This window comes from Hyposmocoma kahamanoa, unplaced genomic scaffold (assembly GCF_003589595.1).
Source record: "Hyposmocoma kahamanoa isolate Upper Pololo Valley unplaced genomic scaffold, ASM358959v1 67, whole genome shotgun sequence".
NCBI lineage: Eukaryota > Metazoa > Arthropoda > Insecta > Lepidoptera > Cosmopterigidae > Hyposmocoma > Hyposmocoma kahamanoa.
In genome coordinates, this window is record NW_020653855.1 from 2,090,501 (window position 1) to 2,114,761 (window position 24,261).

Consider the following 24,261-nt stretch of genomic DNA (forward strand, 5'->3'; position numbering starts at 1 on the left):
GGCGGGAGGTGCGATGGTATAACCGAGACGGTGGCACCAGTTCGAAAAGTTTCTTAGAGCACTCCCCATTATAAAGACGGTAGAACACACACAGAGAGCCAACGTCTCTCCGTAGGCTAAGGGGCTCCATACCCATATACGTACTGCTTGGGAATCACACTATCGTTACATAGTTTTTTCAAATCATGGTATTTTTTTGCTGAAATAGTTACTGGGTTTGCATAAAGCCTTTTTTTATTGATTGTATTGGTAATGGTTGATTCTTCTTCTTCTTAAGGTGCCTCTCCAACTAGTGAAGATTGGCAGTCAGCTTAGCATATTTATCTTTATTCCTGGCGAGGCTGAATAGTTGAGCGGCACTCGCTATCCCAGTCCACTCTCGTATGTTCCTCAGCCAAAATTTTTCCTGCGACCAGCTTTCCTTTTACCAGCAACTTTTCCCATAATTATTAGTTGCAGAAGCTCGTATTTGTCACGTCTAAGTACACGACCCAAATATGCAACTTTTATCTGTTTGATGATCTGCAAAAGTTTACGCTTCTGTCCAACGAGTCGCAGAACTTCTTCATTGGTGACATTCTGAGTCCTTATCATGGACGACATTCTTCTGTAGGCCCACGTTTCAAATGCTTCAATATGTTTCCTGAGATTCTCTTTTATTGTCCAGGCCTCACATCCGTATAGAAGTATTGGCCAGATGTAACACTGAATAAGTCGAGTGTGCAAAGGAATCTTAAGACAACGGCAACATAATACTTTCCTCATAGAATTAAAAGCACTCCTGGCAACTACAATGCGGGTTTTAATCGTTGATAATGAATCTTTACTGCATCTTTTTTCTTTTAGTCCGGTTATTTTCTTTTTTGTATCATGGTCCAGTGGAATTTTTTAATATTCAGCGTCTTCTTTCATAGAGTATTTAATTTTCATGACGTTTAAATTTGTTTTTTTTTAAAGTTGCAATCCTTATGTCCCTTAATTTCAAGTTTTTATTAGGCCTAGTTCTAGCCGTAAATACTTGTCCAGTAATTAATTATTTGTCAACCAGTAAAATCGACGTAGCCTAAGACTTTAACATCGTATGGGCGCGGAAATTTTAGCGCGGTAAGTATGAATGTAGCCCATTTGTTTAGGACTCCACAAAATAAGGTTTAGTATCTAACGTTCGTTGACACTATGCATGGAGTCAACAGGCATGTACGTATGTCCTGGCAATACATAGTTCACTTGAATCGCTAAGTCAATCACCTATATAATCTTACCGTCAAATATGTGTAAAAAATATCATAGTTTAAGTGCATATTCACGTTAAAGAAATGTAATTAGAATACAATTATTTCATTTTCTAACCAGTACGAAACTAAGGTTTATATCAAAACTTGTTATACATATAAGTATAAGTAAGTATTTTTTGGGTTTAAAATATTACTAGGGAAGTAAATTCCATTTCCATTTAACTTAAATATCCTGTTTCGTAATTTTTATTCCACGTTTGAGTAACAAGTTACTGTAATAACATAAAAATATTAATCTAAGTTCCATTTCTTGAAAAAAAGATACGATATTAGTTAAAGTAACTAATAATTATTTATTCTAAATAACTGTGAGTTTAATGTAACAGATAAAAGTTTTAGCGATTACTGTATTGCAACCATAGATATAACAACACAACGTTTTTGTAGGCATAGTCATTACGTTAATTTAGTAGTAAGACCTTGGGTCTTACTACATTAACGTAACCTTCCTTATCATACACTAAATTTTTGTGTTATTTTACCAATGAATCTTCGTTTTTTTGTAAGGTAACCGCTATTTTTTTCAAGATATAATTGTTTTAACAGCACCATTCGATTGGGCCAAATTTCCTGTCGAACTGTATATATAACTCATCTTCGCCCATTTGGTGGTTACGTTAATTGATCCTACAACTGACGATATATGTTCATGCGTTTAAAACACGAGTAGCCGCAATACAGTACACAAAACATTGTAGTTAGAAACGAAAAATTGAATCTTGTGGATACAGTTGTATTTCTAGGTATAACGTTAGATGCTAAATTGCAATGGGGTCCCCATATAAGTAAGTTGTCAAAACGGCTCAGCTCTGCAGTGTACGCGATTAAAAAAATAAGGAAACTTTCAGACGTCGAAACCGCGAGATTGGTTTACTTCAGCTACTTTCACAGTCTAATGACATACGGCATTTTGCTTTGGGGTAATGCCGCCGATATCAATAGAATCTTTGTCCTGCAGAAACGTGCAGTTAGGGCAATTTACAATCTGGGCCCCAAAGTATCTTTGAGAGATAAGTTTAAGGAAATTAACATTCTTACGCTAGCCTCACAATACATTTATGAAAATATAATTTATGTTAAAAGGAATAGTAATTTCTTTATGAAAAATAGTGACAGACATAACATTAATACGAGGAATAAAAATAAACTAGCTTTTCTTGATAGTCGTCTTCACAAAGTCAAACAATCATTTAAGGGGCAATGTATACGCTTCTATAACAAGATTCCGGTTGATATACAAAATTTGCCTTTCACGAGGTTTAAAACTATAGTGAAACAAAAACTTTATACTAAAGGTTATTATACAACTTCTGCGTACTTGGATGACAAAAATCCGTGGTAGTAACCCGTTTAGCTCATGGAGGTAGTCTCAATCTGATGTTTCAAATAAAAAAATATTGTAAATGTTATTTACAAAGAGCAATCCCTAGAGTTTGTTGCTCATTCTTCTCAGGGGAATCTGCCTGACGAATGAGCGGTAGAGTTTAACCATTGTGACGATTTCAAGTGTAATAATGCTTACCTATGAAATAAAGATTATTTTGAATTTGAATTTGAATTTGAGCAATCGCCTTGAAAACACGTCTGTGATGGATCCACGCTTTGTTGCACTTTTATATTGGCATAGAAGACGCAAACGGCTTTGTTGCCGGAAGAACAGCAGCTTGATTTTAATTGCCTCTCCCGATCGGAAACTGCGTGTTTTCCGAGTCGAGGCGCATAATTGCGATTCACAAGTGAAGAGAAACTTTTGACATTTCTAATCGGAACAATAGTTGATGTAACTGACAAATTAGAAAGATATAATAGGAATCAGGTTCTTCTTCTCGCTCAGAAACCCGTCTGATCTCGAGACTACCCGATCAGATCGATTCCAATTTGAATCAAAATTAGGACGTAGAAGATATTGGGTTCATCCAATGAATCAAGAAGCAGTGCGTACACACATTTGAAAATTGGTATGGTATTAATAAAATTATGCGTGCCTTCCAAAAGATACTTCTATACTAGACGCCGCTTATTCGATGACTGTTCGATGTGTGAAAGAGATGCATTAATAGGTACTATGCGCCACTGCACGTGCACACCGAATACGTTAAAGTTCATTCGATTTGTTTGACAAGTCCGTTGCGTATTCGATAAACTTATTAAGCTGTGTGCGTTTTTTTTGCAAAACAAACACCGTGTGAATTCAAATAAATGGCCTAACCATTGCGCCACTGTTTATTCGGTAAGATTTATACTGTAAAAAATCGTTCAAACGGCATTATAAAGGTGCTGGTGAAATTAAAGGCACATGGATCTTGTCAACTTATGTCTCAAGGTGACTGGCAGTGGCAGTGCCCCTAAGATCTTTGCGATTTAAAGCTCTGAGTGGCACTGTAAATGTGATGGATAGACGTGTCGCTTACCACCAGGCGCACGATTTGTCGGTCCCATCACTTGGTATTGTGTATTCTTGTAAGTATTATTGTAATGACATAAATAAAAGTGCTTTTGACATTCACACATGGCTTTATTGTACATACCAAAGAGTGCGAAAAATCATGACTGTGTACAAAAATAATCTATGTTGTTTTTTTACTCTCCATTCAAATTACTCGAAATGAGTATATTAGGACAATACGTCGCAAACTGCACGCTGCACAAGGCCTTATGAAAGTGTCGGCGTGTGGCAATGTAAGGTCTATTTTTAGGTTAAGCTCAATTCTAGCTCAAAAATTACGCGTATTAGGTTTGCGTTGTCTATATAATAAACAGCTCATTCCACAGCTATGGAACACGGAGAAAAAGTACAGTCGATGCTTGAAGATATCCGATATCAATCGCCTATTAAAAGAATGTGTAAAACATACCACGAAAGAAATGCTAGCAGTCCTGATTTAGATACATTTGGTGATAATAATCGATATTATCTTTCAAAAGTAAATTCATTAACTAAAATAAGTTTAATTATCTAAGTTCCTATACTCTACTTCTCAATAGGAATACAGTATTCTATTGCTATGTGATTTAAATTAGTATTCATTGCGGGTAGATACATAAAAAAGTAATAAAATTTATAGAAAATTTCATCGAGGTCCGTTTCCTGGGGCATCGTGCCCAGAAGGCTGGCAACATTTACCCTTCGAATTGCTAAACTTACTTCTTGGCGAAAATAACTGCCAGCATTGTGGTCACCGGCGGCTTCTACGAGGCGATCCGACAGCTCAAACGCTAGAAGTTTCGCCTGTGGCCCCTAGGGACCCAGGGTTTCAACCGCAAAAGGCCTGTAGTACTGAGCAAGGTTGGCGTATTTGAGCTTTTTGCGGTACTCGGCCGCTCTGGCCACAAGGCCTGCGCCGCCCACGCTTGCAAGGACATGGGCGGGGGCTACAGTGTCCACACAGGTTGCGTCCCACACTTGCTGTCTCCCTGGCTTCCATGGTTCGATAGTCATACCGTCAGGTATCTTACAGTCACTGCGACAGATGCCAGTGGGCTCGAGATCTGAAAGTATCTTAGCGCTGGTGAAGGCCTTTACGATAATGCTATTGAGCGCTACGTGTACGGATATGTGGCCTGCGCTTTGAGTACATGAGACGCCATTTAAATGTATGTTAATTTGTCGAAAATTTTAATATAGTTTGTTTATGTTGTTTTGAGATTGCCGTCATTACTTAAAATTGTTGTATTTACAATGTAGAACGTCCAAGTCAATTAAGCAAAAATGTATTGTAAGCTAATGAATAAATAAATACCTGACCCCCAACCAACTGCCTATATGATTTTGAGTAGATCAGTATGAAAAAAGTGTTAAAGAAACAAAACATTTACCAGTGATCTGTAAAATTCATATTGGTATGACTTTTTTATTGCATCATTAGAGAATGACGTTTTAAGTTAAATTTTTCAAGCCAATTTAATCTTTAAATGCGTTCCATAAGTACGAATTTCAATGAAAAAGATGGAACTTCTCTACATTTTTCTGATGAATGCATATGTTACGGACACCGAGACACATACTCCGCGCCCCGCGCTCCAACCGAGAGCGCGTCGCCGTTCCCCGCACCCCGCACTCAGCGTCGTACGGAGTCGCCGCCCCCCCGTGCCCCGCGCACCGCGCCGACCGCCTACTCGCCGACATCTCTACTAGATGAGAGAGTTGATTTAGTACTTAAGTAGGAACATTTTGAGCAATAAAGGAGGTAGTAGTTAGTAGTCAATAAGCAGTTGAACAAGTGTTTCATTTACGATCCTGATCCCGAGAAGAGCAAGAACCCCATCGATCCAGATCAAGAACCTAAACAAATACAGTCCACCGAACGTTAACGATCCTACGAGAGCTAGAACACCAACAGCGTAAGAAGGCTCAGAACCAAAAGGTCGGCTCTTGAGCTCAGATAGTGTAGAGCATCGACTGAGCTCTAAATGTTGTAGATAGGATATTTTGCTTTGTGGTGACACTATTTACACCCAGTCGTCGCTAAGTTATCTGACGACAGTAGTTTGCCGCCGCAGTCGATTGGCGAAATAATCCAGAAGTAGTAGCCGAAGACAGCAAACGACTGGGTGTAAATTTACCGTCCACTAACTAAAACGCGGGTAAGTGAGAAAGGGTTAAATATACGTTTTAAAAAGCAAACGATAGAGCACAAAAATCTCTTTTAAAATCATTTAAAATTAGTTAACGTGTTCGACTTCTCGAATAGACCCGAATATAGCGGAGGTATCATCTAACAATTTCAATATTCTAAAACTGGGTTGTGTTATTTTATGATATCTCCAAAAATGATTTTGTCACTTAGCCCGTTTAGTTAGTAAACGGCAGATGGCGAGTCGACTGCATCACCTTCGGCAAGCAGAAGTCTCGGTGTAAATGAGCATAACACTGCATTATAGATTCTTCCAGTTGCTTGCCTCGACTGATTGACTGATGACTGCTAACAGATGGACTGCACATCTGCAGCAAATGCGTGCTGTCGAGCGTTCAAGTGTAAGCGTCGGCTATAGTCGATGTAAACGATTAGAAACAAAATCTGTAATGTTACAACTTGTCGATACCAAATCAGTGATCCCAAATACAGTATTTCTACTATAAGTAATATGAGGCATAGGTACTGTCCTTATCATTGTAACGTCATCGGATTTCCGTCATAGGTATATTAAATTTCAAATCGTTCGTACTGGTGGAAACAGGTAAATAAATAAATATTCATTTTATGACAGAGATCCGTAAGAAACTGTAAAAGAGCCGATGACCTTGAAATAGATAATTGAGATAGGATCTGTCCTTCGCCGTGGATAAAACCGGAAGGGCTTTTATAGGCGAAGCTTGTAATAAGTAAATAAGTATTTTTTCTGTATTTTGGTCAATAAACTATAAAGAAAATATTCATCCAGCTCAGCTAAGAATACTTTGAGATCACTCCATCCGTTTGGAAACTACGATGACACAGACAGATTGACATACACACACAGGTACACACAGAAAGGCTAAGGTTCAACTCATACTGGCGCAGAATCGAAGCGTCGCGTCGCGTCCTGTTTTTAAACTACAACGCTCGGCGACGCTCGTGCGCTTAGTGCGCCCGGATCACAGCGTGGTTGGCGTCTGACGCCTTACTGCGCTCAAGTGACGCGCGTCGACGCGTGAAGCTGCTCGACTTCAACCAAGCGTCGACGCCGTTTCCGTATTTGCATAACACAAATTTGTACCTTAATAATGGGAAAATAGAGATGAATATGCTATAGGCGAAAAACATGAAGCGTCGCGACGTTTCGACTCTGCGCCAGTGTGAGTTGAGTCTTAAGAGCGTTTCCACATGGCCACTTTTAACAGCGATGCAGCAGCAATGCAGTCGCCAATCGTCAACCTTTACGCACACGCGAGATTTTAAGCAACGATGCAAGCACGTGTCTGCATTAATACAAACGCGCGATTGCATCGTTACACTCAGGATTTACAGGTGATTGCATCGATGGAATCGCGCGTTTGTATCGATGCAATCGCCTATAAAACGCGCGTTTATCACCGTTAAATTTATCACCGTTTATCGCCGTGTGTCATTCTTATACGTATAACTCTCGTTTTTTATCGATGGTAAATAAAGGTGTAATTCAGAACAAATACAATACACATAGTCGTGCAAACGTATTTGAGAACGAAACTACTCTATAACAAATTGTTTAAAATTTTCATAAACTCAGTAAATAAAGTGTGACCATGATTATTAACCTCAACATCTCTCAATTTCAAATAAACTTTATGTACTGGATTATCCTCTGATATTCTGGCTCCATGTCTTATCTGTTCCGTTGATAAATAAACGTATTTTATTTTCAGATAATAGTCAACGTCGTCGTACCACTTTTCGAATACAACTTTACCTCCTATAGGAGTATATTCGTTTTGACCAGCTAAATCATATGGTTCAACACCTATAGAAGTTAAAACAGAATTAATACAGGAATCGTGTCCAACTAACAAGGTGAATTTATGTTTTTCCTCCAAGAATACTTGTTTAATGTAGTTTAATAATGGTTTTGCTATATGTTTTGCTACATGTGTACAACCAAAGCGTACCATTAAATGCTTCTTTGTCAACTTTGCCAGTAGTTTCCAGTCTTCCGGCTGTATTTGTCCCCACCCAATCTTCGACAAGTTTTCTCCGTCATAATAAGCCATTAGTAGTGCATCAGTGATCTCATTCCCAATTTTTAAAGGTCCTATAACATTAGGTTCATCCCCATATATCAAGGTGATATTATCATTTTCTTTTGTCAAATCACATAAGCTATTAACTTTGCATAAATACGAGGTTTTGATATCCAGGATCGTGTTCAATCTCATGTAAGCGTCTTTAAGATCCATTTCGTCCAATTTTTCTTGCATTTCTTTACGCGCTATAGTTTGAAAACTCTCCGTATCATTTAGTATAACAAGATAGAAAACTGGATCACTTGTAATGTTAGGTTTAACATTAATTGTTATATTACACTGTTTAAAGGCACTTCTAATAAAGTGCTCAGCTGTCTTTCTTGTTCTTTGATAAATATTAGCATATACGTGAACTAAAGAATCGTTTGGACATTCATTCGTTAGCAACTCTTCTTTTCTCAAATAATCAGAAAAGTATTCACCCAAATACTCCTCTAACAAAGCGCCTTTAGTGGTTAAAAAGCCATTCTCTTGACTCCATTTGAGCTGCTCTTTTGAGGTATACATTTTTAAATTTGCTAGAGGAGTTCTTATGTTATGCCTTCCTAAAACAACCACTTGTTTTAGCTGGTCACTTGCTACATTATGCACAGTTAGCATCATTAAAAATAAAAGCTTTGTCAGTATTATTTTCATATTTAACTTTTTTAACACTGGTATTAATTTTGTTTCTCTAGTAAACGTACATACTGCAGTACCCGTACACTTGTGACTAAAATTTCTTTCCGACCACAATGCGTGACTGAATAATAAATAAATAGAAGATAATTATTGTACTTATATGAGAACAATTGACCGACTAAAATTGCCTTCTAAGTAATTTGTTATGTTTATTAGAGTAATTAGTTGTTGTCGTTTAATGTACTGTTACAATCTGTATTTATTTATTTATCTATTTATTTTAATTATTACATATTGCTTACAGTCAACCCTAACGCAAGAGTAAGATTTAAAGCTAAATGAACAAACAATATTAAGTAAATTACAAAAATGAATAAAATATGAAATTGATAAAATTATTAATACAATACCATAAACAATAAATGATTACAGATTAACATTAATGAAAAAATAGATAAAATACATTTGTTATTAAATTTTAAACTAGCACATAATACCTATTACTTAATACTTCTGTCTCCGGTCAAGGACTCCAGATATCGTCCTGCGGAAAACATGAATTTTGATTCTGAGCATACAAAAAGGTCCAACGAGGAGTCAAAGTTAAGCAACTGATTTAGATACTTAAGTGCTCGGGTCAGAGGGGCCATCTCACTCACTCTACATCGTGTGATAGGTACTGCAAATAACCTGATTCGATGAAGTCGCACCAGATTAGTTCTAGGTACCATAAAGCCTACCTTGGACAACAAAAATGGGTTGTATATTATTCCCCGTACCAGACGAAACATATAAGTTACAAGAGCCAGATTGCAACACACTTCTGTCATTCAATAATTTACCATACCTAAAATAAATATTGTGGGATAATAAAGTAAGGGGTAATATCCGTACATCTTCTTGTATAAATTTAGAGCAATTGTCTTCTGAATTTTCTCTAATGTTTGTGTGTGGTTGTGATGGACGGGGTTCCAAATGATAGCGTTACATTCCAATTTGCTCCGAACAAAAGAGTTATACAAAAGACACGATATGAGGTTGATTTTTGACGACTTTGACTGTATTAAGACGAAACCGAGACACTTGCGGGAAGATTTATAAATTTTTGTGATATGTTCTCGGAAAGCGAGCTCAGTGTCGAACCACGTGCCTAAATCTCTGGTAGTGTAGTTACTTTTAAATCAATGGTGATTAGTTTAAGTATTGCATTGGATCTAACCGCTCACGCGATGCGCTCCTCCTACCGCAAAATGGCGGCTATTTGGTTTAGCAAATTAGAATTTATAAATAAAAATTGTTATTCTGCATTGCTAAATAAATAACCTCCGTACTACCAACAAAAACATCTCAAATGTAATGCAGTAATACACCGCAAATCCTGCACTTAAAAAGCATTAATTAAATTTTTGGTGTACTTGGATAAATATGATAATATACCGTTTGAGTGGTTCTAACGTTTACCTTGAAATTACTCCTTAAAGTATAGATTATAAACATTTATATTCAGGGTAAACTTAAAAAACGCTACTTACGGTATGTTTTCAATAAATAAACACCGAAATCACCACACCAAACAATAACACTCACGATTGTCGTGTGGTATTTTTGAAGTTGTTTATTTTTTTTAAATGATAGACCCAGGCATTAAAAACTTTATGGTTTGCTAGAGTAGTTACCGAAATAGCAATTAATACTAGTTCTTTTACCTGTTATAACTTCGATATCCGATAAATCGGTATAAAATCATCACGCGCACCTCTAGGTGTGGTATGCGTCTACGGCTGCATGTATCGCGTGAGCGGATAAACAAATAATTTGAGGTAAACGTCTTGCGGACTGGGTTGTGTATACCTAATCCTCTTCTTATAGTGCCGATACTTCTTATATTTTAGGACTATTCGACTTTGAATAGTATTAGTATGTTGCCACCTTGGTCGCGTAACGTATGGTTGTGTAGAGATCTCCCCGACTACAGGTTCCCTTAGGATACGAGAAGCAAATGAGCATGTGCTGCATGGACTGTGTTGGGGTACCGGAGTCCCGTCGTGTTGGACTAGCATCTCTGAACCCTCATATACCTATACATCTTGTTTCTGCAGCACCCTACTTGAGTGCGAAGTCGATTCAAGGACTTCCACACGGGCCATCGCAGATAGTAACTGACCTCAATGATAGTTGCTCTTGAGTATGCAGTGAAACTATTTTTTTTGGATGCAAATCGCGTATATTTTTTTAAACAAGCCAACGTTTTGGGCCCTTTATAGGTCTCATGGTCACGGTTGACTGAGACGGTAAAGTTGTCAACCAGTTATGTCTATGCCGTGACCATGGGACCTGTAAAGAGTTCGAGACGTTGGTATGTTTGAAAAAACAATTATACACGATTTGGATCCGAAATGTTTCCCGTCCCAATTCCCAATTGTTTCGTAGTAATATAATAAATATACTCCAATCATTGGGCCCGTTAGCCCACAGAGACGTTGGCTCTCTGCGTGTCTTCTATCGTCTTTATTGTGGGGAGTGCTCCGAGAAACTTCGAACTGGTGCCACCGTCTCGTTTCTACCATCGCCAAAGGAGTAGAGTACATCCCCATAGATGCCTGGCATTGTAAGACCACGCGGGCATCTCGTTCATTTATTCCTCGAATCTTCTTCCTCCTGAATTATTTCCTTTGCGCTATGACGTGGGGTTCTTCAAAAAGCGTGCTTACAGGGCTCTCATAGGCTGGCAACGCATAGGCAGGTCATCTGGTGTTGCAAATGTCCATGGGTGACGATGACCACCTCCCATCAAGTTGCTCGTCTGCTCGATTGCCTCCTTCTTTACATAAAAATCAAATCAGTGACATTATAATTGACTCCAACTTGTGAGGTACATTGAAAATAACTTGCCAAATGTAGTTATCATAGTGGCACGTGTATTCGCTATTGGGCGTTTGTAGAGCATGCATTCCGGATAATCCGTAATTTTGTTAATATTTTTATTCTTCTTCTGTTTTATGCAACAGATCCTCAGCAGGTTAAATGATAAAACAAGGTTATGATCTTTTTTATTTCAGAGAAAAAAATGTTAGGTTATTTCTAAAAGATCGAATACTTAGAAAAACAATTATATATTGTATTAATAATTATAACAAACTAGTGGAGCAATTTCACAAAAAAATAATTGAATACCAATTCACGGTTCGCTAGAAGATTTCGGTTCGAATCCGGCCGGATCGAAAGAATTTATTCTAAGTTTTAGATCTTCGTATTAATAATTCTAATGGCTTATGTTTAGTAATTTATATCTATATTATTTAAGAAGACTGATTTCCAGTGTGGGAATGTCTCACGATAGGCAATCCTATGCGTAGTTTCGAAGAACAAGCAGGATTCAGCTCCGGCCTCTCCACCACCAGCCATCTGCATGCGTTTAACGAATGTTCATCGAAAAAAGCCATGAGCATGATCTGCCCCTTTATCTAACCTTCGTCTATTATACAAAAGCTTTCGACAGTACATCGCACCATTCTATTTTCACCAACAAGAAGTAGCACCAAAGAATTCAACTCATATTACATTTCGATTTCCGAAAACATCCAAAAAATCCAGATTCGCTGCGAAATCAGTCTTCGAAATCCGGATATCAAATATGGTGCGTTTTTGCATTCCCTAGGTGTTTGATGTACCTATTTGGAAAAATATTTGACGTATTGACAAACATGCAGACACTGACAAATATGACCGTCTACACATGGAGCCAAATAAGGAGTAAAAATAAGGCGATTAACACACTGCGCCACGTCCCGCGACGATGCGCGGGACACGGAATCACGCGCGCGGTGGCGGGGACGCAGACCTGCGTTAACGCGCGGTTTAATCTGCGTGGGAGCAGCGGTCTAGCGGCCCCGCGTCACTTAAAGTACTCGCTTCGTAGTTGATCGCCCCGTAATGATTGTACACTAGCTGAGATCCTTCTTTGACAAGACTGGTTAATAATTCTGTATTATTAACTTATTCAGGACGCTGCAGTTATACTGTCTATGTCGATTTTGTTTACTCAAATAAAAATACACCGAAGATAACATTCAACTTCATTACAAAGATTTAAGAAAATATGAAGATTAATTTTTCAACTACACACGTATGTCAACTGTATTCTTTGATTATTTGTTAGGGAAAATCCGAACGACAATTACTGGAATAGACACAAATTGATTAAAAATCTGGGCAGTAGTGCGGAACGGCGTGCCATACCGTGCGGTACCGGGCCGCGGTAAAACCGCGTGTGTCGCGCTCCCGCGGAGAAGCGTTGTCAGTGTGTTCGACGGCGCGTGTTCTCCATACAAACTGAGGTACTTCAGTACAACGTTAAAAAACGCAGCTCCGCGCTACATCGCGGGGCGCGGTGCAGTGTGTTAATCGCGTAATGAATATAACCAATAGGACCATAGTGCGAACGACTTGCTTGCTTATTTGCCTATTTCACTCCTTTGATGTGCAGTGAGCATATTGTTTACAATATAGTAAGTATAATATCACTGTTCATGTGCGTCAAGAAACCAACCAGCGCATGGTAACGCGAATTTTGGTGATTGATGTATTTGTCGAATAGATAAAATTGCTAAATATATCAAATACGCAAGTACAAATAGCCATGTGAAGTATCACCACAGAACAATAGAAGTGGTTAGTTAGCGTCTGACGCATGTGGCGGTGAAACGTGAGAGGCGCCAACAAAATATACAGTCAACTACCTAGCTGTAGCTAGGTGGCTATATATGAGTGGTCAGGGAAAGCTGTACTATCACTAACAACCCTAGTTGCCTACCTAACAGCCTAGCCCTAACCATACGCTACGGAATATATAATTATATAAATAGTAGGGGAAGCCTGTCACCGTGCGACCTAAGGCAACAGACGGAAAGGGGGGAGGATAAAGGTGCTTTAGGAATTGGTTTTCTCACTGCCAGTCTCACAGACTCACAAGACTGATCAGATAAGCTAACGGCTAAAGGTGTCTTCGCCGCAGTGAGAGGATGCTGTAGTCAGGAGTGCTCCGTTGTCAATAAGACAGCGTTGATGTCTGAATTCAAAGAGAGTTTTATTTACAAAACTTAAGCTATTTATACAAAACGGTATTTAAGTGTGTGTGACTATAAACAATATTATTTTTAAATGTATACATAAAGTTAACTACTCTACTCAGCAGCCTAGTTCAGAACGGTCATTGCACTGCTGAGTAGTCTATTGTCATCACTTAGCAAATGTCCGGTCAGGTTGTCTGTTTACGTCATGTGCACTTGAACATCAACTATAGGTCTCGACAGACCTGTCTGAGCTCGCCACTTTCGCTTTGTATGGTCTGGTTGTGTCATTCTCTCGTGCAGTCTCTAAAATCCTTTAAAAATGCCGTATTGTACCGTTTTGGAGTGCATAAATGATAGCCCCACCAAAAATATTATCCGTGGTGTTATTTTATATCATCGCAAAGCCTTATTTTAATAAATGTTCAATTTTCTGTTCGTTGATACATTTTTTATTGTTACAAGAAATGATCACTTCTTTGGAGAACTAAACTAATAATCCCAATTCGTCGTCGTTCAGTAATTAACTGCTAATTAACTGCACATTGATTGAAATTTAAATAATAATGTCAAAACGTCGTAACTTGCAATATTAGGTAGTGATGATATTGAACTTTCAACCATATGCCAACACGACAAAGTTTAAACTATATCAACAAACAACAATCCAGAATTTGTTATATCTTTTTAAATTTGAAACTAGGACCAATCAACATCAAGTCTTTATAGTGTAGTTCAAATTAAGAATGTGTGAGTTTTGGCGACATCGGTTTTGATCGTAATCAAGGCTTAATAATAATAATAACGCACACACTCAACATAGTACTGCACTAGGGAAACCATGTGTCGCGGGTGCCATGGACACACACTTATAACACCACAAATGACACCCAAACTCACGAAAGAAATAAATATAGGCCATACAAATATTTCTCCGGGTACGGGAATCGAACATGGGACCTTTGCGTGGCAGTTGTTAACCGTTCGGCCACGGAGTCAGTTCAGGCACTTCCATTGTTTTTTTCCTTCCATGAGTGCCACTATCATAAGGGAAACATGTTTAGGTTAAGTTATATTAAGTTACTTACTACCAGCTAGTCCATAAAATATTTATTTCTAAATCATTAACTCACGACATGAAAGTAACCACAAAAATTATAGCCAAATTTACGATATTCATTGTTTTGTACTTGAACATTTTTTTATTAGACAAATAGTACACACACCAGCACATTTAGTAGAATAAAAATGAAAATATGTTATATAACAAATAAATTAGCATCTTTTAACATCATATTTCCAAAGCCTTTAAAAAGTTAAAAAAGTAAAAAATTAAAAATCCAAATTAAAAAAGTTTGATGCAAATTTTAAATTAATAAAATGAATCCTTAACCTTCCAGTTGTCTTACCCTTGCGCCGAACATAAGCAGTCGCATGCGCAACTTTACGCGGTTAGTTTGAGAAGACAAATGGATACTTTCATGACGTTGTGAAGCACTTGGTTTTTATAATATCAAGTGGCGGGACGAATAAGTCATGCGCCTGATGGTAAGCTACACGCTTCTCCACAACAGCTGCAGTGCCACTCAGAGCTTTAAATCGCAAAGATCTGAGGGGCACTGCCACTGCGCCCATCACCTTGAGACATAAGTTGACAAGTCCCATGTGCCTGTAATTTCACCAGCACCCTTGCCCTTCAAAACTGGAACGCAGTAATGCTAACATTACTGGCGGCAGAAATAGGTAAGGTGGCAGTACTTCCCTGGACGAATTCTTTCACAAGGAGCTTGTAAAGCTCTAAAACTACTTGAAAATCCTGTATTAGAAACTAGACTATTGAAACTAAATCTAAAATAAAAAAAATAATATAACCGTCCAGTATTCTGAAAAGAATACTGCACAATTTTAGAAAACCTAAAACTGTGCTTCGCTAAATATGCCGTATTTGTATTAATTTATCAAGATTAAAATTACATAAAATATAAATAACGCGATAAATTTCTTTATTTCTTTAACATTTAGTCAAGCGCTGGTCCCGTAGCATATCGTTATTATCGTTAAAGAAACATTTGTTAAAGTAGTTATCGTGAAAAAAAATGCAGTCAAAGATTTTTTTCTTAATTATAGTATTTGTACATTGTCTAGCAGATGACCAGTTGAAACAAGTGATAGTGTTAGGTAGGCATAATGTAAGAACGCCTTTAGTGAATTTGGATGTTTATAGTTCAAAAGAATGGCTCAAATGGGCTGAAGTACCTGGTGCCCTAACCACTAAAGGGGCTTTGTTAGAAGAGTATTTGGGTGAATACTTTTCTGATTATTGGACAAAAGAAAACTTGCTTACGAATGAATGTCCAAACGATAATGCAGTTCATATATTTGCAAACTCTGAGCATAGAACTAGAAAATCAGCTAAACACTTCGCTAGAACTGCTTTTAAAAAGTGTAATATAACAATTCACTTGCTATCTAATGATGATATTCCACTTTTTGTAACAATCGTACTAAATGATACACAGGATTTTCAAACTACGGCACTTGAAGTAATGCAAGATAAATTAAACGAGTTTAATCTTACAGACGTTTACACCAAATTAAATTCGATACTGGATATTGAGAACTCGGATTTGTGCATACTTAATAATATATGTGATTTAACGACAGGAGAGAATAATATTAGCGTGAATGTCGGACAAGAGCCAACTATTTTTGGACCCTTCAAAGTTGGCTACGAAGTTGTGGATGGACTTCTAATGGCCTATTATGACGGAGTGTCAATGTCGAAGATTGGATGGGGACAAATACAGCCAGAAGACTGGCCAGTACTAATGGAAATGACAAAAGCGGACCAAAAACTGCGTTTCGGTTGTCCTGAAGTCGCCAAACATATGGCAAAACCTTTATTAGGGTACATTGATTATATATTCAAGGTGAGCCAAATTAATGTCAGCGTTCTGGTTGGTGACGATTCGAATATAATGTCAATTTTGGCATCTTTAGGCGTCAAACCTTATAATTTAGAAGATCAGCCTGAAATGTCTCCTATAGGGGGTAAAGTTATATTCGAAAAGTGGTACAATGGTGTGGATTACTACTTGAAAATTAAATATGTTTATTTATCGACTGAACAGATTAGAAATGGGGCCAGAATATCAGAGGATAATCCAGTACGTGAAACTAATTTGGAGTTACAAGATGCTATAGTTAATGAACAAGGCCACTGTACATTTGCACAGTTTATGAAAATTGTAGAAAATGTTTTGTTGAATGTTCCTACCTAAATACTTTAGTAAAACCACAAGTTTTATATTTGTTACAGAATTCCACCTTTAATTTAGTTTAAATTGTTTTATTAAATTATACCTAAGCAAAGAATGTCCATATAAAAGAATACGTGACGAATTATTTTTAATTGACATTTTTTACCTCAGTTTTTTTGGAATTGAGCACATAAACCCACCACCTTACGATTGTGAAAGTCTAATAATCATTTATTCCAAAGGTAAAATTTTTACACTTGAAAACGTCATTTTTTTAAGCTACTCGTTCACTTTGCCGACTTCCCTGAGAAGAACGAGCAAGACACTTTAGGCATTGCTGTTTTCAAATAAACTTAAATTCCATACATCTTTATCTAACACGTAGTCTACAATTTTGTAATACTTGGTACTTGGTGCAACGGGCTGGTATTAGACATGGGGAATAGCGTTACATTTCTATCGCCTCGTGATTCGTATCGTGACTGTCGTTCCGGTTCCAAAAAAATCACAGTGATAAATCATCGTGATTTTGTCATGACTGTTACTTCCGTGACCTTGTCACGCCTATAACTTACATCACGATATACAGTTTTAGTCAGCGGCTACTTTCTAATACTTATAGCCGTTTTTTATACAATGATATAAGTTTTTACTCCCTTTATAATAAGTTCCAATTCCATTCAAAAAGTTGATTTTGTATTTAATGTAATTTTGTTTGTTACTTATTTAATGCGAATCTTTGGATTGTTAAAAATAGCAATAAAGTGTAATGTAATTATATTTCTACTATTTTTTATATTCTACTATGTATATTAATATATATATTATTTATATTCTACTAATACACAAAGTAGATTATACATAAATATAAAATACCAACTCTTCCTATAATACTACAAATATACAAAAATATTTTACTTTGTTCATAAATAGGTTTATAGTAACTGCTGCAGATTTTTTTCGTCCGCCCTTTCTAGTAGTAATAAGCACCTACGACCCTTGTGAGTGAGCAAAGAAAGTCATCCTATTTCATTCACTCCCATCGCCGAAATGGCCCGATTTGAAGAGAACTACAACGAGTGGCGCGCTCAGTCACCACGGAACGGAGATCGCGCATTGTATCAATTACGTATGTCGTGATGTGAGTGACAAGGAAAGCTATTGGAACGAAGGAACACCTATGTGATTTTGGAACGTCGTTCCTTCGGAACGAGTCACGGTGATACTGTTTGGCGGATTATCATCGTGATTTTTTCATCGTGACGTTATTTATCACCCACCTCTAGCTGGTATCCGCAACTCGACCATGTTATAACTCAATTATATTACAATTTTGTAATATAATTTTTCAATTAAAATACATAAAATGTAAGTTTTAAACTTAAGAAATGGTTATCTTAATACAGTATATGCTCCAGAATCTTATTGTAAAAACGTACCTAATTCGCACTAAAAGAACCGTATACTTTAGTCAAACGAAATCGTGGTACCATGAGTTTGGACTTAGTTCTAAGGTTTTGGATTTACGGATTCTTAACGAAATTATGCATGTTTTTACGGGCAGACAAAATATTTGAATAAATGTACTATGATGCCACAGTCATGATACACTGGTATCAAAACTTTGATACTGGTATATCATGGTATAAAAGTTTTGATAACTAACTCCTTAAACTTTTCTCCGAGAGAAACCCGAGAAGGAGAAAGAAAACGGTACACAGAACGAATCGCTCGTTTTTGCAACACAAATATGGTTTGTATAACTGCCGCTTTACCCCACATGAGAATCCCGTAGGATATTATACTATGGAAGGAACTAAAGTAAACTAGTCTAGCAGTAGCAACATCGGTAAGCTCACGTATTCTACGGACTGCGTATGCAGCAGAGCTTAATCTGCTGGCCAAAGAAGATATATGTGGTTCGTTCTCCATGGTTCTTCGTGCCTCTCGGCATTCGAACCTAATATAAGGAGGCGTACAATCAAGAGCACATCAAGCTTGACATTTTGTACTTTGTACCGTTCTTGTCGTAAGCGGCATAGAGTTAAATTAAGGTCTCAAGTGTCAAACTTGACGTGTTCTTGACCCTGTGCACGGTACTTGCTCGGGGTTCTTTGCCGTAACGTGCGTCTTGGCTCCCTACAAATTCTTTTCTTTCTTTTATACGTGACAGGCAGATGCCATCTCTCTACTTGATGTTAAATGGAAAGTGGAATCCAAACGAGAAGGAACCCAGTGCGGTGTTGATACAAACTGCCCTAGCCACCACAACCCTGCATGCCTGCAGCCACTGAAAGGGAGGTCCATTTGTCGAGTGTGGTGCCACCAAACTTTTTAGTTCGCGTTGGAATACCTACGGCAAGTCGTGAAAGGGTACGGCGACCAGCACTCGTGCTTCGGAGCAGGAAAGGGGAGGGCGGGATAAGGATGAGGTATATTCTGTTCCTTGTTTCGTTCATTGCATAGCCAAAAAACATTCGTTCATTTAAAAAATACGGAGAAAAAGCTGTTCGAATCTGTGGTAAAACTTCGCGAGAAGTAACATTGTGGTAACAGTGCGTTGTGAAATCTTTATTTTATCAAGGTAAATGCAATATTTTATGTAATAACTACTATATTTTGTGTTATTTAAGGAATGATAAAGCTATTTACATAATTGGTTTTGTTAAATTCGTAGTAGTTTTATTGCTATCAAGCTCAAATACCGGCAACATAATTTTTGGCATTTTCATGGGATTTCTGTACAAATTTGCGCGGGGTGTGAAATATGAACCGTCATTAATTGACAGTTGAAATTCCGTTGGCTGAAGGGTTAATGTTAAAGTCCCGTCATAGTACGAACGAAGTGAATGAATAGTCACAAAGCTGCCAATAAAACAGCATTATTTTAACATTACAAATAAGCTTACTTAAAGCGTGTTATAGTACAAAAAGTCAATGTAAGGTTAAAGTAGTATTGTTTTAAGAGGTGGTGGTAGGCCCCCAGCTCTTTTGCATCAGAACAGAATGTCTTCCGCTAAATTCTCACGAGTCTCGGGAAATGCTTCTGTTACCTGCATTATGCTACGAGAGGCGGCTGAAAAGTAATTTACCTAAGCATGAAGTAAAAGACGGCTAAGGCTACTTTTTCAATATGAATTTTATATTCTTATTCTAAAAATGTGTAAACAGGAAACGCACTTATTATGTTAGTTATAAAAGGACGTAAGTGTATAAAAAATTGTTGCTCATTTTTAAACATTTTACTTTTTTCGTACGCGATTGAGTAGTCCACTTGCAAACAGCCCTATGTGACATTTTGTTTGGTATTTATTTTTTTGTCATCCGAGAGGTCCCTCGTGTTCATTTATCAAAAATTTGATCGTCAAATATTTCGGAGAAGATTGGTTTACATACGAAATTCTTGAACTGTATACTTATATTAAAGGGCAAAAACAATCAGATGTAACCATTGACTTACAAATAAATGGACGACGGGTCTAATACAAAAACCACGAAAAAAATGTCCCAAGTCAACCTATTCGAAATTGAAATTGAATCGCAGTATCGCGCTGTCAGTAGAACAAATGAAGACTAAAGCGGAGTGTCGCGCTCTGTATACGATTTTAGCGCCTTAAAAGTGCGGACACTTTTTAGCGCGGACCCGACGTCCATATAATTGTAAGGCAATGGATGTAACCGAAGAAGAAGAAATGACAGATACATTGATGGTTGACGAAGTGGATATAAGAGTTTAGAGGAAAATTAAAACTAGATTCAAGTTGTATTTTTTACTATTATTGTAACAAAACTAGCCCTGTTAGCATTGTGTTGTTGCAAAACTAGCTACGTTCATTCTGAACAATTACAAAACTAGTTATTTTGTTATTACTGTTGCAAAACTTTCTGTTTAATTTTTTATGGAAATAAATTAAAAAGTTTAATACTGTGATTTCGTTTCTTCGTCTCTTTTTTATCACAATTTTCAGATAATTAAAAAAGTACCATTTAAATTCCCGTTTTCGGAACAATAATTGTTTTTTAGTTTATAGCTTTTTTATCCACGCACATAACGCAGTTCGCTAGTGGACTACTTATTCATTTTGTCTATGCAAAGCGAAACGTAAACAAAAATTGACTAATTTAAAAAAGAACAAACAACTTATCGCGGTAGTGCCAAAAAGAGATTCAAAAGAGTTCAAAAAGGGGTCAAAGGAGATTACTTTCAACCGCATACATTTTCAGCTTTTGTTTTCTGAACGTTGCCTGACACACTGCCGTGCGTCTAGGTCTTTCCTAATTGATATGTATTTTTTTAGAAACCAAAAAGAAAAAAACATAAATGGAATTCTGTTAGTCGAAAATGAAGCTAAACATTAACGAATAATGGAGAACATATTTCTGGATTAATGATTATTGAAAAACGAATTTTCGTTTGACATTACAAAAACAAAAATGGCATTTAATAAAAACCAGTAAGTTTTTAATGTTCGGGTGGTAGCATGGTAGCGGGAAATTTTGTTTTTTTTTATGATAAAATTTTTCTAAATTCATTTTTAAAACATTACTTTCAGGTGCGATCAGTGAACGAAACGAACGAAAATAATTATTCTCTGTTATTTACGCATAACGAACAATGGAGAATTGACTTTGCAAAATGTATCCTAAATAAATACGAAAAATATTGAATCAAAAAATTTAACTGTCAAGAATGGCATTCAAGTTTATATATTTAATACTTCTAATGTTGTATAGTGTTACCGGGGATCAATTAAAACAAGTGGTAATCGTCGGAAGACATAACATAAGATCACCTCTGAGAAATTTGTCACAGTATACACAAAAGGAATGGACCAAATGGAATACAGAACTGGGATTTTTGACTACCAAAGGGTGTTTATTGGAAGAGTACTTAGGAGAATATTTCTCTGATTGGTTGTTAAAAGAAAAGCTACTAACAACTGAATGTCCAAATGATACATCAATCCACGTTTATGCAAATGCTCCTCAAAGAACCAGAAAAACAGCTGAGCATTTCATTAGAAGTGCTTTTAAACAGTGTAATATAACTATAAATTTCATGGGAAATGTTACCATGGATCCTATGTTTCAACCATTTTTTCACAAGCCTCTACTAAATAGTTCCGAAAATTTCGTAAATTTCGTAGATATTCTTAAAGAAATGAAAGAACGACTTAATTCAATAAAACTTGAAGATGCTTATGTTAGATTGAACACTATTTTGGATTTTAAAAGCTCCAATTTGTGTAAAGATGAAGGCAAATGTGATTTAACAAAATTGCCGAGCGTTGTAAGTTTAAAATATGAAAAAGAACCGGTAATTGTTGGCGCTTTAAAAATGGCAAGTGAAGTAGTTGATGGATTTCTAATGGCATATTATGATGGAGTAGAATTGAACAAAATCGGTTGGGGTGAAATGCACCAAAATGACTGGAAAATTCTAGGGAAAGTTGTACAAGAAAACCAAAACGTACGCTTCAATTATACACAATTTGCCAGACACGTTGCAAAACCATTGCTAAACTATATAAAACAGGAATTCTTAGATGAGAAGCATAAATTTACATTATTAGTTGGCCATGATTCTAATATAAACACTATTCTGGCATCTATGGCTATCAATCCTTATGATTTAGATAATCAAAATGAAAAATCACCAATAGGTGGAAAGATTGTTTTTGAAAAGTGGCTAGACGAACAAAGTGAACGTTATTTTTTGAAAATAAAATTCGTTTACTTAACATCGGATCAGATAAGAAGTGGCGCCAGAATTACAAAGGAGAATCCACCACGTATTGTTATTTTGGAAATGCAAAATTGTACCATTGATAATAGAGGCTACTGTCCTTTTGAACATTTTCTAGAAGCTCTATAGCCCGTTCACTAAAACATCTTTTAAATTTCATAAGTATTAAATTTGTTCCTTATTCCTAAAGGTGTTTAAATCAGAAGTTTTTTTTTTTTTTTTTTCAACAATCAACATTTTTTTCAACTAGGGAAACCCTGTGTCGCGGGTGCTATGGACACACACATAGACAACCACAAATTACACCCAAACTCACAAGAGAAATAAAAGTAGGCCATACAAATATTTCTCCCGGCCCGGGAATCGAAGCTGGGACCTCTGTGTGGCAGTCCGGCATGGTAACCTTTCGGCCACGGAGGCAGTTTAAAGTTAATTATAAATGTACAGATTTTATTCTGAGATTAATTTGATAAATTATTTGCGACCTCGCACGGTTGCATTTCGGGAAATTGTAGAGTATGTCAATTTATTTTGCAATATATTTCCTTAAATTACTTTTCACCAGAGCGAGACCTAAAATAACAGTATTTCCCGTTGGTCAGATTGATGGTCAGACTGGTCTGGACTTGTTATTGTACAGATTGATTCAGGTCAGGATGTCATACAAAAATGTATAATGAGGCTCAAAACAGTTTTGCATTTATAACGCAGTAATTAAATAATTACTGTGATTGTAGACTTCTTTTTATTTGAATCTGTTTGACTACCTTCGTGGTCGAGTGGCTTGTATATCGGCTTTCATGGTCTTGCCATCTCTGAGGTCCTGGGTTTGATCCCCAGCCGGACCAATGCTGAAATAACGTTTCTTCTTCTTTTAACAACGACGGTACTACAAATTTCAATTTCAAAATCAAAGTGCCTTAACTTTGGCATCAGAGCAATGTATGTAGTATGTTCGATGAACGTATGTGATGTTGCCTACCTATGCTTTACCTGTTTGATGACAAGTATTATAATTTTATAAATAGCTTTATAAATATTCTTTTTGCTTACAATTTTTATTAAGTTCTCATTATTATTTATTATATAATAATTTATTATAATATAAACGATATAGGAAAGATTTTCAAGGGAATGAGCAATTCCAATTAATTGTATGGGAAAATATAATTATATTCCATTCATTATTCACAAGTCAATAACGAAATTTGCAAAAATGTAATCTATTGTTTGTTTTTTGTTTCCTTATTACAAACAAACTATAAGACGTCTTAATCAAATGAAAAATTTTGCTTTTGTGGCCTCCATTTAAGGTTTAATTTCGCATTATATTGGACATAACTTTTGCTGTTGGGCTAGCACCACAGGGCGCGACTTCCGCGAGAGCGACATAACGCGCGAGATAATCCTATTCTCGCACAGAGATCTCACGCTTTACGTCGCTCTCTCGCTAGTCGCGCCCTGTCGTGCTAGCCCTACTGATCGTGATGACAAAAACATGAAGCAAAAAATTAGCAGGAATTTGGTTTCCTAGTATGAAAACATTACGATCAAAATAGCGCGATTCGTA

At 36.8% G+C, this 24,261-nt stretch overlaps 2 protein-coding genes across 2 annotated transcripts; one reads left to right on the top strand and one right to left on the bottom strand.

The window, feature by feature from the left end:
• Positions 1 to 390: 390 nt before the first annotated feature.
• On the bottom strand, positions 391 to 8,595 carry LOC113232132 (glucose-1-phosphatase-like). Its single transcript, XM_026466769.1, has 3 exons — positions 7,513 to 8,595; positions 4,574 to 4,812; positions 391 to 607 (listed from the first exon to the last, which is right to left on the bottom strand). Exons 1-3 carry the CDS (start codon positions 8,593 to 8,595, stop codon positions 391 to 393), a joined length of 1,539 nt encoding a protein of 512 aa, XP_026322554.1.
• A 7,636-nt stretch (positions 8,596 to 16,231) lies between these two features.
• Positions 16,232 to 16,966, top strand: LOC113232133 (glucose-1-phosphatase-like). Its single transcript, XM_026466770.1, has one exon. It carries the CDS (start codon positions 16,232 to 16,234, stop codon positions 16,964 to 16,966), a length of 735 nt encoding a protein of 244 aa, XP_026322555.1.
• Positions 16,967 to 24,261: the final 7,295 nt, after the last annotated feature.

Excerpts from the sequence above, each read along its gene's own strand:
- LOC113232132 (XM_026466769.1), bottom strand. The coding sequence starts at position 8,595 with ATGCTAACTGTGCATAATGTAGCAAGTGACCAGCTAAAACAAGTGGTT. Across the intron at positions 4,813-7,512 it reads TGAAATTGAGAGATGTTGAG|GCCTTCACCAGCGCTAAGAT; the intron begins GTTAATAATCAT and ends ATTATCGTAAAG. Across the intron at positions 608-4,573 it reads AAATACGCCAACCTTGCTCA|AAGAATGTCGTCCATGATAA; the intron begins GTACTACAGGCC and ends GTGGGCCTACAG.
- LOC113232133 (XM_026466770.1), top strand. The coding sequence starts at position 16,232 with ATGCAAGATAAATTAAACGAGTTTAATCTTACAGACGTTTACACCAAA.